Source organism: Gilbertella persicaria, assembly GCF_025201335.1.
Source record: "Gilbertella persicaria strain CBS 190.32 chromosome Unknown B0P05scaffold_13, whole genome shotgun sequence".
Taxonomy (NCBI): domain Eukaryota; kingdom Fungi; phylum Mucoromycota; class Mucoromycetes; order Mucorales; family Choanephoraceae; genus Gilbertella; species Gilbertella persicaria.
In genome coordinates, this window is record NW_026251974.1 from 269,381 (window position 1) to 284,592 (window position 15,212).

At 37.5% G+C, this 15,212-nt stretch overlaps 6 protein-coding genes across 6 annotated transcripts; 4 read left to right on the plus strand and 2 right to left on the minus strand.

Annotated features, from left to right (window-relative positions):
- The first annotated feature begins 340 nt into the window (after positions 1 to 340).
- B0P05DRAFT_488537 (chitin synthase) lies at positions 341 to 6,201 on the plus strand. The gene is made up of 5 exons (XM_051575284.1): positions 341 to 744; positions 794 to 2,561; positions 2,616 to 2,721; positions 2,768 to 5,364; positions 5,414 to 6,201. The coding sequence occupies exons 1-5, from the start codon at positions 419 to 421 to the stop codon at positions 6,101 to 6,103; spliced, it is 5,487 nt and encodes a 1,828-aa protein (XP_051436341.1). The 5' UTR covers positions 341 to 418; the 3' UTR covers positions 6,104 to 6,201.
- Positions 6,186 to 6,960, minus strand: B0P05DRAFT_536038 (RlpA-like double-psi beta-barrel-protein domain-containing protein-containing protein). The gene has a single exon (XM_051577521.1). It carries the CDS (start codon positions 6,862 to 6,864, stop codon positions 6,370 to 6,372), a length of 495 nt encoding a protein of 164 aa, XP_051436342.1. The 5' UTR covers positions 6,865 to 6,960; the 3' UTR covers positions 6,186 to 6,369.
- A 1,721-nt stretch (positions 6,961 to 8,681) lies between these two features.
- Positions 8,682 to 9,302, minus strand: B0P05DRAFT_452067 (uncharacterized protein; the record flags this gene model as incomplete). Its single annotated transcript, XM_051573892.1, has 2 exons — positions 8,682 to 8,866; positions 8,924 to 9,302. Coding segments are annotated over 2 exons (564 nt in total), but the record flags the coding sequence as incomplete, so codon positions are not given.
- A 772-nt stretch (positions 9,303 to 10,074) lies between these two features.
- Positions 10,075 to 10,849, plus strand: B0P05DRAFT_43306 (uncharacterized protein). Its single transcript, XM_051573689.1, has 4 exons — positions 10,075 to 10,223; positions 10,581 to 10,638; positions 10,690 to 10,778; positions 10,838 to 10,849. The coding sequence occupies exons 1-3, from the start codon at positions 10,169 to 10,171 to the stop codon at positions 10,739 to 10,741; spliced, it is 165 nt and encodes a 54-aa protein (XP_051436344.1). The 5' UTR covers positions 10,075 to 10,168; the 3' UTR covers positions 10,742 to 10,778; positions 10,838 to 10,849.
- Positions 10,850 to 12,996: 2,147 nt separating this feature from the next.
- Positions 12,997 to 13,179, plus strand: B0P05DRAFT_466996 (uncharacterized protein; the record flags this gene model as incomplete). The annotated part of the gene is made up of 1 exon (XM_051574362.1): positions 12,997 to 13,179. A coding segment is annotated over one exon (183 nt), but the record flags the coding sequence as incomplete, so codon positions are not given.
- Positions 13,180 to 13,882: 703 nt separating this feature from the next.
- On the plus strand, positions 13,883 to 15,156 carry B0P05DRAFT_578523 (threonyl-tRNA synthetase; the record flags this gene model as incomplete). Its single annotated transcript, XM_051581861.1, has 2 exons — positions 13,883 to 14,262; positions 14,307 to 15,156. The coding sequence occupies 2 exons, from the start codon at positions 13,883 to 13,885 to the stop codon at positions 15,154 to 15,156; spliced, it is 1,230 nt and encodes a 409-aa protein (XP_051436346.1).
- Between the last annotated feature and the right edge of the window lie 56 nt (positions 15,157 to 15,212).

Sequence of the window (15,212 nt, forward strand, 5' to 3'; positions counted from 1 at the left end):
AAACTTTGAAGAAAGTTTATAATTTTCAAAAAAAAAAAAAAAAAAAAAAAAAAAAAAAAAAAGAAAAGAGGGGCTAAATCAAAGAAGAGAATTATTGGTAAACTGCAGGAATTTATAGCAAATCTTCTTCCCCCATATCATAAAAAAAGGGGGTTAACATCTCTTTTTTTTAAATAGAAATGAAAATAGAGTAACTTTGTCCTGATTTAGGAGAAGTAGTAGTAATATTCCACTTCAAAAGCAATAGGAAAAAAGCGAAAAAAAAAAGTTATTATTATGAGCAGCGTTCCTGAATTATTATTTTTTTCTCTTTCTTTCTTTCTTTTCAGTCTGAACCATAATCAAATTCAAAGATTTAATTCTTTGTTCAAATTTTTCTTTTCTTTATTTCTTTTTCATTGTTACTTTATACAGTACAATGGATGACTATTCAATGAATCAATTGTCACTCTATGAAGATTTAGCAGATATAGAACATATTACAGAGGAAAGTTTTATTACAGCACTTCGAGAACGATTTCTACAAAACCAGATCTACACTCGCATTGGAAATTCTTTGTTACTTGCTATTAATCCTTATAAAGATTGTCGTGAAGAAATTGAACAAACAAGCGAAAATTATTTAACCGAATACAAAACTACAGATGGTCGACATGAGAAACTCCCGGCACATATTTTTCAACATACAAATCAAGCCTATTTTCATATGCGCCGTACTGGAAATAACCAGTCTATAATTCTGAGGTATATAAATTCTCTCCTTGACTTTTTTTTTGACTTCTCCTATTCATAGTGGTTTATGTGGAAGTGGAAAATCAGAAATGCATCAATGGATCTTGTACCACCTCGTTACTCTTAGCAGTACAAAAAAACCTTCAAAAATACAACAGATGGTTCAAAAGGCCTATAGTGCTTTAGAAGCATTTCTACATGCCAAGAATACAGTGAATGAAAATGCATCGTGTGCAGGAAAATATCTTTCCTTACAATTTAATGAACGTGGGCGAATGACGGGTGCCAAATTCTCAAACTTTATGCTAGAAAAATCACGCATAGCACATACGTCGGGTGATGAACGAAACTTTCATATATTTTACTATGTCTTATTTGGCTCCTCCAATGAAGAAAAGACTGAGCTCTACCTAAACGAGACACCGAATTATCCCTATTTGTTTCGAACCAAGGAGGCATCGCGCTTAGCCAGTGGACTTGCGACCGAATATACTGAAAAATACGACGAGCTAAAAACACTTTTGAAATCACTGGGTATCGGCAGATCTACTCTACTGCAAATAACACAAATCATTGCTGCTATTTTGCATTTAGGCAATATACAATTTGCAGACGATGTGACAAACGCTCAGGATTCTGCTATTGTCAAAAATATGAACGAACTAGACATTGTTGCTGATTTACTTGGTGTCGAATCAAAAGCATTGGAAACCTGTCTAACTTACCAAACCAAACTAATCAAGCGAGACCTCACCACCATTTTCTTGAATTCAGAACAAGCAGCATTGCAACGTGATGCTTTAGCAGAAACACTGTACACACTCTTGGTTGCATGGTTAACGGATGTATTCAACAAGAAACTCTACAAAAGCGAATTTCAAAACTTTATTGGTATTGTCGATTTTCCAGGCGTTTCGCTTGACCAGCAGAACGGTTCCTATGCTCAATTCTGCACCTCCTATGCAAACGAAAAGCTTTACAGCTACATGATGAACGACATTTTTGAAAAGAACATACAACTATATTCTGTGTTTGACCGAGCTGCTCCAAGCTCAGCTGATTTTGTTGACTCGATTGAGTTCTTAGATGACCCTTTGCATGGACTCATTGCATCTTTTTCTGAAGCCACAGAAGAAAATGTAGCCAACAAGTCTTTTATGAATACATACAACCAACATCTTCAAAAGAATCCTCAGCCTAAAATAGCTTTTGGCCAAAATGGATCTGTGTTTACCATTCAGCATTTTACTGGACTTGTCACTTATTCATCTACTGAATTAGCCAATGGGTCTATAGACAAAGTCAGTGCAGATTTTGTTTCGCTTTTTAGTGCCCGAAATGCTTCTGAACAGGATCGGTCGAGTAGTCATTTGCTTAAAAAGATTTTCTCTCCAAAATTTGTCGCGAAAGTTGAAAATACCACCACAGAATCTGTTCCTGACTCACAAAATAACACAACAGATCCAAGCTCAACCAACAACAATCGAATGAAGCAGTTTAAGCAAGACATTTCTACACTTATGGATACAATTAACACAACAAAGACTTGGTTTGTCATCTGTCTTCGATCTAACGATTTGTTACTTCCAAATTCATGCGATGCCAAAAAATTAGCAGTTCAGTCCAAGCTATTTAAACTACTACCACTCGTCAACCGAGCCAAATTTGAATATACAATTCAAATGGATTTACAAGAATTTTGTGATCGTTATGTTGATATTATTCATGCAACTTCTGTAGATTTGGATGCAGAGCTTAGAGACAAATGGCTTGCTTTGAGAGATGCGTTTGATTGGAATGATTATATGATGGCTGAATATGAAGAAAAGGCATACATAAATTCATTGAGAATTAACTCTTTGCTAAACGTATATTTTTCTTAGGTCTACTTAAAGGGGATTGGTTGGGTCATATTAGAAAACAAGCTTCGTGCTATTGAAAAAAGAGAGCAAAGAAGAGCTAGGTGTATAGCAAAAGGCATCCCATTTGGTAAGTTTTTCTGTTTTTGAGTATTGTATTCCAACATAAATCTTAGATGAAGAAGATGGTTATCAAGAAAGTATTCAATTCCCTCCTTCTACTTTCAGGTCAATGACTGAAATGGACTCAGTCTATTCAGAAGATTGTTATGATGGTTGTTATCAAGAAGAAACGGGATCTGTCTGTTCCAATCAATGCGAAAGTATACTTCAAACCACAGTTACGCTTGCTAGTGACGACGATAAGTCGCGCTATCGCTTCTCCTATGAAGATGACAATGAAGTGTACTCAGCGCGTAGTATGCATAGAAGACAACAAGAATCAAGAGCTATTCAAGAAAAAGATCAAGCTGAAGACAAGCCAAAAACAACAAAGGCAAGGGGCTGCTGGTTAATCATGACTTGGATTATGACTTGGTGGGTTCCTAGTTTCTTCTTACAACGTATGTGCGGTATGAAAAGAGCTGATATTCGTATGGCATGGCGAGAAAAGCTGACACTCTGTTGCTTGATTTTTCTACTTTGTGGTGTCATGATATGGTTTATTGCATTTTTTGGTCAACTTGTCTGTCCTCATATTGATCTCTATACCCAGTCTGAACTACAGGCAAAAAACGACAAGGACAATGCCTATATTGCTATTCGAGGCGAAGTGTTTGACCTTACTTCGTTTGCACCTCGTCATTGGGCCTCAGAAGTCATTCCTTCCAATGCACTTTTTCAATATGCTGGTCAAGATGCAAGCGACTTGTTTCCTGTGCAAGTATCTGCGCTATGTGATGGTATTGATGGTACAGTTCCTAGAGAAGTTACTCTTGATGCCCATATCAACATTACAGACTCAAATGCTGTCTATCATGATTTCAGAAGTTTTCGAGAAGACTATCGCCCTGATTGGTACTTTGAGCAGATGGTCTATCTCAGACGCAATTATCGTCTCGGTTTTATGGGATATGATCCAGTAGATATCAAAAACCAAGCATCCTACCCTGTTCAAATAGGCGGCATTAACCGACAGCGTCTTTGGGCTATTATTCATGAAAATGTATATGACTTGACTTCGTACATGATGGGTGGTCGTAGTCCCCGTGTTGCAGAGGGGCAACCTATGCCACTCAACATCAACATGGACTTTATCGATAACTCGATTACAGAACTATTTCGACAATTGGCTGGTACAGATATCTCTGCCCATTTTGATTCACTTCCTCTAGACAAGACTGTGAGAGAGCGCCAACTCATTTGTTTGCGAAACTTGTTCCTTGTAGGTAAGGTGGACACACGTAATTCAACACAGTGTATGTTCTCCGAGTATCTTTTGCTTTTGATCACTGGTTTCTTGTGCAGCGTTATTCTGTTCAAGTTTTTAGCTGCCTTAAGATTGGGTGTGCAACGTGTGCCTGAAGAATACGACAAGTTTATTATATGCCAAGTGCCATGTTATACAGAAGGAGAAGACTCTTTGAGAAAGACGATCAATTCTCTGGCTGCGCTTAAATACGATGATAAACGAAAGCTCATGTTTTTGATTGCAGACGGCATGATTGTTGGTAGTGGGAATGACCGTTCAACCCCACGTATTGTTTTAGACATTTTGGGAGTCAATCCTAATATTGATCCGCCAGCAAGATCCTTCTTATCTTTAGGTGAAGGCCGAAAGCAACACAATATGGGCAAAGTATATTCTGGCCTTTATGAATACTCTGGACATGTTGTTCCTTATATTGTAATTGTCAAATGTGGTACTCCAGAAGAACGACAAAAGCCTGGTAATCGTGGCAAGCGAGATTCTCAAATGGTCTTGATGCGGTTTCTTAATAAGGTGCATTTCGATTCACCTATGACACCTATGGAACTCGAAATCCATCATCAACTTAAGAATGTGATTGGTGTTAATCCTGCTTTTTATGAGTTCGTACTTATGGTGGACGCTGATACAGAAGTACTTGCTGAATCTCTGAATCGAATGGTCTCTTGTTTTGTCAATGACGCCAAAATTGTGGGTCTTTGTGGTGAGACCATGTTGTCAAACGAAAAAGATACTTGGATTACAATGATACAGGTGTACGAATATTATATTTCACATCATTTAGCCAAAGCATTTGAGTCTTTGTTTGGTTCAGTCACTTGTTTACCCGGTTGTTTCTGCATGTATCGTATTCGCTCCACGACACGTAACCAACCTCTGCTTGCATCAAACCAAGTGATTAAAGATTATGCTGAAAACCGAGTTGATACACTCCACAAAAAGAACTTATTGCATTTGGGTGAAGATCGATACCTTACCACACTGATTTTGAAGCACTTTCCTTCTTATAAGACCAAATTTACACCCGATGCAGCTTGTATGACAAATGCGCCCGACCAATGGCCTGTATTGCTCTCGCAGCGTCGTAGATGGATTAATTCGACTGTACATAACCTTGGTGAACTCATGTTTCTACCTCAGCTATGTGGTTTCTGCTGCTTTTCGATGCGATTTGTAGTCATGTTGGACTTGCTGAGTACGCTAGTCATGCCAGCCGTTGTTCTTTATTTAGGTTATCTTGTTTATCAATTGTTTACAAACACAAATCAAGTACCTCTGATGTCGATCATAACATTAGCGGGCGTGTACGGTCTTCAAGCGATTATTTTTATCTTACGTAGAAAGGTAAGCTCCGTAACGAATGCAGCATTGTTTGTTTATGCTCTTAATATAGTGGGAGCATATTGGTTGGATGATTGTGTATATCTTGGCCATTCCTGTTTTTTCATTTTTGATCCCTCTCTATGCCTTTTGGCACTTTGATGATTTCTCATGGGGTACAACCCGTATTGTTGTTGGAGAGAAGGGGCAGAAGCGAGCCGTGGGCCCTGAAGAAGGCTTTTTTGATCCCAATGAAATTCCGACCAAATGCTGGTCTGAATATGAGCAAGAAATGATGGGTGAATGGGAGGATGAACATCACTCAAAACAAGATGAATATACTGATTACATTCCGCCTGATTATCCACACAAAGCCCACTCGAATTACTCGCATTCCATTACTGCGCTTAGTTTACCACCTGAAAGAATGGCCTTTTCTGTGCAAGAAGATATGGCTTCAAGAGGAGGTGGGTCTATTCACTCTTACCATTATGCAAGCAATAAGGGAGTTCCCAACGGAACAGGCAGCTTTTATTCGACTCAAAAATCTTCCACTGTAAAAGAATCTAATCCGTCTTTCAACATACCCAGTGATGCTATTATTATTCAAGAAATCGAAAGAATCTTGGACCATCATGACTTGATGAAGCTCACAAAAAAGCAAGTGCGTGATATGTTGTCTAGTACTTTTGGAGTGGATATGACTTGCAAAAAAGAGTTTATCAATCGTTGCATTGATCAATCTTTGTCTGTCAGACTATAATTGTATAAACATACTTGAATTAATTTTAATTATGTATGCGAATACATTTCTCTTAACTTTAAAGTTTGAAAACGATTGCATATTTGTTAAGAAATGGCTTTTTATTTATTTAAACACAAAGTGATGGAAACCGGCCCATAAAAGAAATAATGATAATGTATACAATTGAGGAGGGGGGATAAATGAACAAAATGAATATTAGCATCGAGCCAAGATAATCTAAATATGATGTTGTTCTACCAGAGAAACAAGTTACAGTTGTTTGTTTAGTTCCAAGACCAGCTAATGGGAACACGACCATCGGCAAGATCAGCAATCTTTGCAAAAGCAGCAGGAGACATATCAATATCACCACTAGCACATCCAGGACAGGTATCAACAATCTTTACAGTTACAGAGCCATTAGGGCCTTTAATACTGATACTACGACCACAGTTGGGGTTGTTGTTGGAGTTGGCACCATTGGACATTTGAACATGGTTCAATGCAGCAATCATATCAGAATCAGAGTTTTCCCCGCCACAGCTACCTAAACCAGGAGTATAATAAGTGGCATCACCAGAGTAGCTACCAGAAGAGGAAGATGTAGACTTTTTGAAAGATTTGACAGTACCGGATGGAACAGCAGTAGGAGTTTCAAGAAGAATAGTGGTAGAAGTGGTACTGGTGGTTGTGGTAGTAATGGGGGCAGCAGAGACAATGCATGCACAAGCAATGAAGACAGTAGCGAAAAAGAGAGTAATGCGAGAGAAGGAAGACATGCTATAATAGAAGATGATGTGGTAATGAAGAATAAAAAAAGGGGAATTGAGTCCAGGAACAATCCGTTTATATATTAATGAAATTCAACTTCAGTTACCGCCGCTCGCGTGTTAATCAAGATCAGCAAGTTGACACTCCATTGTGTCAAAGTAATTTAAACTGGGTCAGAATACCCGATTTGCTTTAATTAATGGGGCCTTATTTGTTATTGGAGTTCTGAATCTCAAAATAATAACATTATGCTGTCCAGAATCCTAATGTTGTCTAAACTTATCTCTGTATGAATAAAGCAATTCCATAAGATAATATAATGAAATTACATTAATAGCTTGTAAATTACAGTCATAATATGGTCAAGTAGCATGAAGTGGTTATATAGCAAATGAACATGTTGTGCAGAGACCCTGCCCAATGAATGAAACAAGAAACCAAACTTGGTAAATGCGCAAATAGTGATACATAAAAAGCTAATTGACTTTAATGAAGCATTGTTCTCCTTTTGTCGTATTGATTGACAAAAATAATTGATTGTTTGTTTACAACGTTTTTAAAAATTCATTATAAGCCATCTATGCAATTGAGACTACCAATGGCATGTTCTTTATGCTATAATTGATCATGATAAAAAGAAGACAATTAGAATGGATCCCAGAAGCACAGACAACATTTTAACCAAAATTTCGTCATATGCCCGAATAAACTCGGGGCTAAGAATCCAGGCCAATATCTAGGCCTGGCCTTGTGTCACCATGGCTGTTTTGTTACAAGACTGTATTGCATTCAATTGCACTTTCCAATTCTTTATAAATGTCCAATTGAAATAATCCTACTATACATTTTTTGTTACAAAAGTCTGAGCTATTCTTTTTTTATTTGAAAAGGCTAAATGATGCATTCATAATATATGTATGTGTAACTTGGTCTATTTAAGGAAGATTGGAATATTTTAAAAAGGCCTTCAGCTGAAACGCGGATTTAATGACAGCGACAAAAAAAAATTGCGCTGGTGTTTATTCTCGGTCAACATACAAATTAAGTAAGTTCAGCCGTTTTTTACTTGTGCGTTTCATAGCAGTAGCCTAGCTTTTTATGTTTATATACACACTATACAGTGTTTCCGAAATTACTTGTCGCACATTTTGAAATCGTTGTCGCACCTGAAAAAAACGGACGTCGGATTTCCGAAAAACAGATATCGGGATTTTTTTGATCAACCTGTCGCCTTTTTGATTTTGACTTGACGGCAAGAAGTTGTCGGATATCCTAATGGTCCATGTAAAGTATAAAGACAATGTAAAAGACAGTAAAGATACAGAAAAAAGTTTATTGAAAGAATCAAATCATCTAAGCTAACGGTAAGCGACAAGGTAAACTAAAAAAGAGTTTCCATTGAGACAATCATCAAAGCGGGATCAAAAGAGTAATGTAATCCACTGAATCCATCCACTGACTTGACCATATTCCAACGACTGAGCCCATCAACATACAAAAGTTAGCAATAAACCAAAGGTCATTATCGTTTTTCTCATTGTATGTAGATCCAATAACATGGTATCGCCCTGTATAATCATCATCATCATCATCGCCGCCACCATTGTAGTATCATCCCTAATTCTAACAGCCCCTTACCCTATCGCATCACCATCATTCCCTAATCCCACCATAAAAGTCAATCCATAAAAAAAATACAGTCTTTATTTTTTCATTTCGAAGCATAGTGTCCAGTGGTGTTTTTTCGTTTCCTATCCTTCTTTTTATCCAACACAAACATAACATCAGTTGAAGTCAGAGAATCACGGCGCCAAGAAGAGATATCATCATTGCTATTGTCAGGCTTGCACAAATTTTCAAAGATATGTATGACATTTTTTAACCGACTAAAGTTTGTGAGGTAAGCAGGCACTTCCATAACAGACATTGGGCATTGAAGGCGGGCTAATTCAGTCATGATATACAATCCATCAGCATGTAGTTTGATCAAATAAAAGGTGATGTACGGGCCTAGAAAATAGAGTACAATCAATACAACTCGTACATTTTTGCCGTCACGAAACTCACCAACAACATGTATCGCCAAATTGCCGGATAACTTGTTCCCATCAATCGCATTTTTACCAAATACAGCCAGTCGCAGAAGGTCCCAATTTACCAAATAATGATTACCAGCCATTGATTGTCGCTTCACTTCACCGAATCCTACATTTGCGCCGTCGTCCGTTTGGTGTTGAAAAATGGTGATGATGCAGTCAGGACAGCCATTAAAACCAGGTGATCGTTTGTGATTGTCAGCAAGGTCAGTGGATGAGAATTCGAAGCGTATATTTTTTTCCTGATTGTCAAACAAGGGTTGCAGTGCTGGTAAGATGTATCTTGTGATGAATGTTGTTTCAGATATTTCAATATTTGTTGCATCAACAGGGAGGAGTTGTAGGAGCTGCGATGCCGAGACCAGTAGCCTTTTGTCGACAGGATCATCAATGGTGTTTGCCAGGAGAAGTAGTGAAGCGCATGCATTGATTCGATCAGTGGTTTCGTCATACAGGTTCTGTGCAGTGATGATAGATTCCAGCAAGACATTTCCAGGGAATTTGAGAGTCATGTTCCATTCGCCAAGGTTGTGCTTGCGGATTTTGCTGTAGAGTTTGTCTCCAAAAAAGGGAATTATGGCATGGTTAAGTCGATTGTTGTTTTGCAGCAGAAGAATTGATGACAACGAAAGGATAAGATGAAGGTCAGATTCCACTGTCAAGTTGTTGGTTTTCACAAAATCAAAGACATATTGCTGTAATCGATAAAACCTTTCAGAGATGTCTACACGATCCACGATAAACGGAGCTCCATGTGGTGCGGTTCATATTAAGCCAATTGTTGTATTCATTCATGTGAATAAATACGGCATAATTACATTTTCTGGGAAAATGTGTAATGATAATGATAATTGTGAGGTGGATGTGACTGTGAATTCGTCAGAGGATGAGACTGGGGTGGCTTCATAGTCAAGTTCATCGTCGTAGCTATTGGAGGGATTGGAGTTACTTGTGATATTGTAGTTGGCTGAATTGAGAGGAGGACGACGCACATCGGGGGTAGCTTGAACAATCAAAAAGAAAAACATAAATATATCGATAATATCCAACAATAAAATAGAAATACGCTTGTCTTACCATCTTTCTGAGTGTGGTACGACTGATCATCACTATTGCCGTCGGATTTGCCTGTGAAAGAATCAAAAATCAATGTTAATAATCAATCATCAATCATCAAATAAAGTACGAAATTCTTACCTGAAGTTTGACCTTGGTCATGCGTATGAATCAGAGTATTGTTGTGGCCCCCCACAATGCTGTCTTTGTAAATGGTAGTTGTCTTGACTGGCTGGTGGGAAAAATTAAAAGCTGGGGCGTTGTTTTGCTTCTTTGCTTCTTTAGTGATGATGATAATGGCTTCATTATTGGAAGATCGGACTTGCTCGCAAGGGGACACGGCTCTATATTGTTGAAGGACATGGAAAGACAGTATACAGCTTGTTCGACTCAGTTCCGTTTGACTAGACAGCTATCCTTGCTGGGACAAATTCCCTAGTCTTGTGGTGACAATGCTTTCGACATTGCCATTGCTTGATTACGGTAGTCAACGGACTGATATTGCCATCTACCTGTTATTAGTCATCATCCTTACTGCTGACCTTTACTCATTCATTCTTTTTTCTTTATAGGTGAACTTTTCTGCAGCACTCCCAGCAAGTTTATTTGGCTGTATATTTTGATATTTGGGTAAGAAATTTAGGATGATGGCTCAACATTTCTAATACTATTGTTACATAGATCTACTTTATATGGCTTCAATCGAAAGGATCAGGGAACGGTGCGACAATGAAACTGGGTTTGCTTAAGAGTGATCAATGATGTTGTTGGTATGTTTTGTGTCGAAAGGTAGTAGGAAAGGCATTAGTTGTATTCTAACTGTATTCAGTTGTTTTTTAGCCCCGTTCATCACTTTCTGTTGATCAAGCTGCAGCTGGTGGATTGTATATCATGACTGAATTGGCCCGTCTTCAATGCCCAATGTCTTATCGACTCGGACCCGATCTTGGCCAAGATGATGATGACGAACGAGGTATTTGACTATTACCAACGTTCGAATAAACAATGACAATGACAGCAACAACTTACTTGATTGGAACCTTATCATGAAAAATGATAGTATGCTCGGTTGTTGGCCAATTTCTATGATGATGGTGGTGGTAGACTATTGAAATATCGACAAAGTTAGTGATGGAAGATATGACTTACTTGATTTGATTTGGTTGGTATGCATTTTACTGAACAAAGAAACACTGGATGATGTTATTGTTGTGTAAGTAAAAAAAAAAAAAAAGGGTATAGAAAATGACTAGTGACTAACACTGAATGCAATGTATTTGATAGGACATCTCTCAACTAAAAAGCAACTATGTATTATATTTATGGTGCAATCACCTGTTTCTGGTGTCTCCCGCTTCTCTCCTTTGGGCAACGCACAATGACATTGGAATGATCTTGGTTTACTGGCGTTTAGATTAGATTCGTCAAACCTCAACACACATTGTAGAAATATATTCTTTTGTAGTTTATTCTCAGTATACTTGTCTTACAAACAATGTTTTTAGGAATTGAGCAGTTCCAGGCAAGTCAAGCACATTAAAAGAGTCACTTTGAGCTTTGAGCGCATACCACGTCATGCTCTAGATTTCTAGGCCGAATATTCTCAAAGTTCAATTGTGTACACACAATACAAGCGTAGTGTTTGTTGTTATATTTGATGGGATCGATAATCATTAGCTCTAAGAGTAAAATGACGCTATATTGCTCATCTTTCACCATATTAGTTGCATGGTGTCAGATCAAATCATACGAAAAATAGCATGTAAGCTACATGAAAATAGGTTAGCCTATACAACTTATTTGGAACTACACATTTTCTAGGTCAAATTTCCATATTGTTTTGCGTCAGACAACATGGTCAAAGACTAAAAACCCTTTGTCTTGTTTTTGTTGTTGTATGTCCTTTTCTTTGATTCATATATTGCCTTTTCTTCTTCGATAAGTTCTGAAAGAACGATAACATTCTCCCTTTATTTATTATGTATTCGTTCTATATTTAGCCTCACAAGAAAAAAACTGATATTAAAGATGTTGGAATGATAGGACACTAAAACAGTGACTTTACAAAGTAAAAGATATAGGTCTATGTTTAGGAGATCAAATCAGCAGTTTAATAAAGTTATATACTAAAGAATGTTTTTTTTTCTGTATTCAAGAAGAACATTACCAGACAAATTTAGCTTCAAAAAGTTATTTTACAACTAGATCGAAAGTAAATCAAATCTGAGGCGCAGGCCCAATGTGTGGAAGGATTAGTTGATAACTGCTTTAAGTTGTGTTTTTTCTTTTGACTTTTAGAAACCTTGCTTAATGTGCTTTCTCTCATCTTTGAGTTACATATAAAGATCTCTTTTGAATGATTTACGGTTTTTTCAAATTATGACAAAGGCTGTTTATGATTGGCGCTATGACAAAGTCTTTTATTTCAAAAACATAGAAAGACTTGTGAGTAGACACTGCATAGATCAATTGTATGTTGCATAATAAAAACCTCAGAATCAATGGCAGTAATAATTATTGATGTTTTACTAAAAAAAAATAGTCAAGCGTTGTCCGTTATTCCACATATAAAATTCCATAGAAGCTATTTTAATTCTAGTTTCCCAAGTACATGTATTACCCTTGGTACCTTATTTTACATTTTGCTGACTGAAAGAAGAACCTTGTCTCAAGTCATTGAGATTGCAAAAGCAACGTATATAATCAATAGCTTTATTTCTACAAAGATCAATTTCAAAGAGAAGTTATCATTCAAGAGATGACCTATCACAACCAAAAAACAAAAAACAAAGGGCTATTGGTAATACCTTTGCATGGTAACTATGTTGTACAAGCATACAATACATATAAAAAGAAGGCATGCTTGCCCTTTCTCTCTCATCATTGTTTCATTAAATGCGCTCCACTCAAGTCATCCTCTTTTTCGCTTTGGTCACTGTTTATCTCTCTGATGCTTTGGCTGTCACTTGTAAATGTAAACGTAGCTAGTCTGTCATAACCAGGCAAGTCTGTAATGCTCTTAGTTTCAAGGTTGGTACTAATAACAGACATACTGATTTTGGAACAACTACTTGTTACAACATGACGTGGCAAAACACTGTGGATTATTTTATTCCAGAATGCAAGAGACAAGCTGCGAGACCATCGGATGCTAGCTGGGTCTGCTATTAAACAAGCAGAAAATGTATCAAGGATTATGTTCTTTGAAGTACTGTGTAGTTTACTAAATAAAAAAAACTAAGCTCATAATATCATGAAATCAATGCGTTCAATTAATGATGTCTGCTTGAGTTAGCTGTATACTTTTTGATTTTCTCTTTTTTTCTACTTCGTCTTAAATTCTTAATTCCGAATAAGCAAAACTATCTCTTCATACCCTTGGTCTCAAACTCCATCTTCTTGATTTTATGCTTCATGTTTTGCCTAGCCGGTAGATGTCAAGTATTGCAGTGCTCGGGATAAAACCCTGTAGTTTCTTCTTGACATGTTCTTGAAACAGCATGAATTGTAGCACAATTCTACCTGCCTATTCGGCTTTTAAAAAAACCTTAAAGACCTGGGCTGTCATTTTGTAGGGTTACTCTTCATGTTTTCTCGACAGCTCTATCGTTCATTGAGAACAAATTCTCGTAAGTCATGTCTTCATGATCTCATAAACACGCCAACTAAGACGAAGTTAGGTGCTCTTAATCTTCCTGTTTTACGTAGCCTACATGTCTCTAAAACATGTTCAAGTAAAGCACCTGAAAAGATCAGCAAGATCAATGGTAAATTGATTCCTCTTTGCTTCATGTTACTTATTGATCCTTTACTAGATGTCTCCAAGACTAATGAGAATGATCACCGTGCTATTGGTAAAGCCCAATCACTCTTTATGATCCATGCTGTTAGCCCTGGTTCTATTTTCATGTTGCCTCATGGCACCCGTATTGTTCATAAGCTTCAAGACTTTTTGAGAAGTGAGTATGCTCGCTATGGATACCAAGAGGTCATGACTCCTTTGATTTACAAGAAGGATTTATGGGAAACAAGTGGGCATTGGCAAAATTATATGGAAGATATGTTTATGGTCAAGAGCGGACGTGAACAAACTGGATGTGGCCATAACCATGATGAGCAAGAGATTGATGTTGATGAAGGCTTATTTGGTCTTAAGCCTATGAACTGTCCTGGACACTGTTTGATTTTTGATAGTACACCCAAGTCGTATCGCGATCTCCCAATTCGTTTAGCAGATTTCAGTCCACTTCACAGGTAATTCGATGAGAAAATACAAGCGCTCACTAACAGCAAAATAGAAACGAAGCCTCAGGTGCTTTATCCGGACTGACAAGAGTGCGTCGATTCCATCAAGATGATGCTCATATTTTTTGTACAGAAAACCAAATTGCTTCAGAAATCACATCCTGCTTATCTTTTGTAGATCGTGTTTACTCTGCATTCAAGTTTCCTCATTATGATTTAACATTGTCTACTCGCCCTGAATCACAATACATTGGTTCAATTGAAGAGTGGGATCATGCTGAGAAATCTTTAACAGAAGCACTGAATGCTACAGGTCGACCTTGGTCTATTAAAGAAGGTGATGGTGCCTTTTATGGACCTAAGATTGATATTATGGTCAAAGATTCCAGCGGAAAATCACATCAAACAGCTACTATTCAACTTGATTTTCAATTGCCTCGTCGATTTGGCTTGAAATATGTGGACGAGAATGATGTCAGTCAAACACCTGTCATTGTTCACCGTGCTATTCTTGGTTCTATTGAACGCATGATGGCTATCTTAATTGAACATACGCATGGTAAATGGCCATTCTGGTTGAGTCCTCGACAGGGTATTGTGATTCCAGTCTCCACTCAGTTCTCAGACTATGCTCAAAAAGTAGCACAGCAGTTATCTTTGGGTGATTCTGAAGTATCTCAAAATCAATACTATATTGACGTAGACACTTCTCCTCGGGACAGACTAAACAAGATGATTCGTCAAGCTCAACTTCAGCAATACAACTTTATTTTCGTAGTTGGACAAAAAGAAATGGACCAAGGCACTGTGAATGTGAGAACACGAAAGGGTGAAGTCTTGGGAACAATGACTATTGAAGAAATGCGTCAAATGTTTGCCTCTTTGACATCTAAATTAGAATAAACAAAATAAGTGTGTAAATAGACATGCCCGTGTCATTCTGAGTAATCAAATCATGA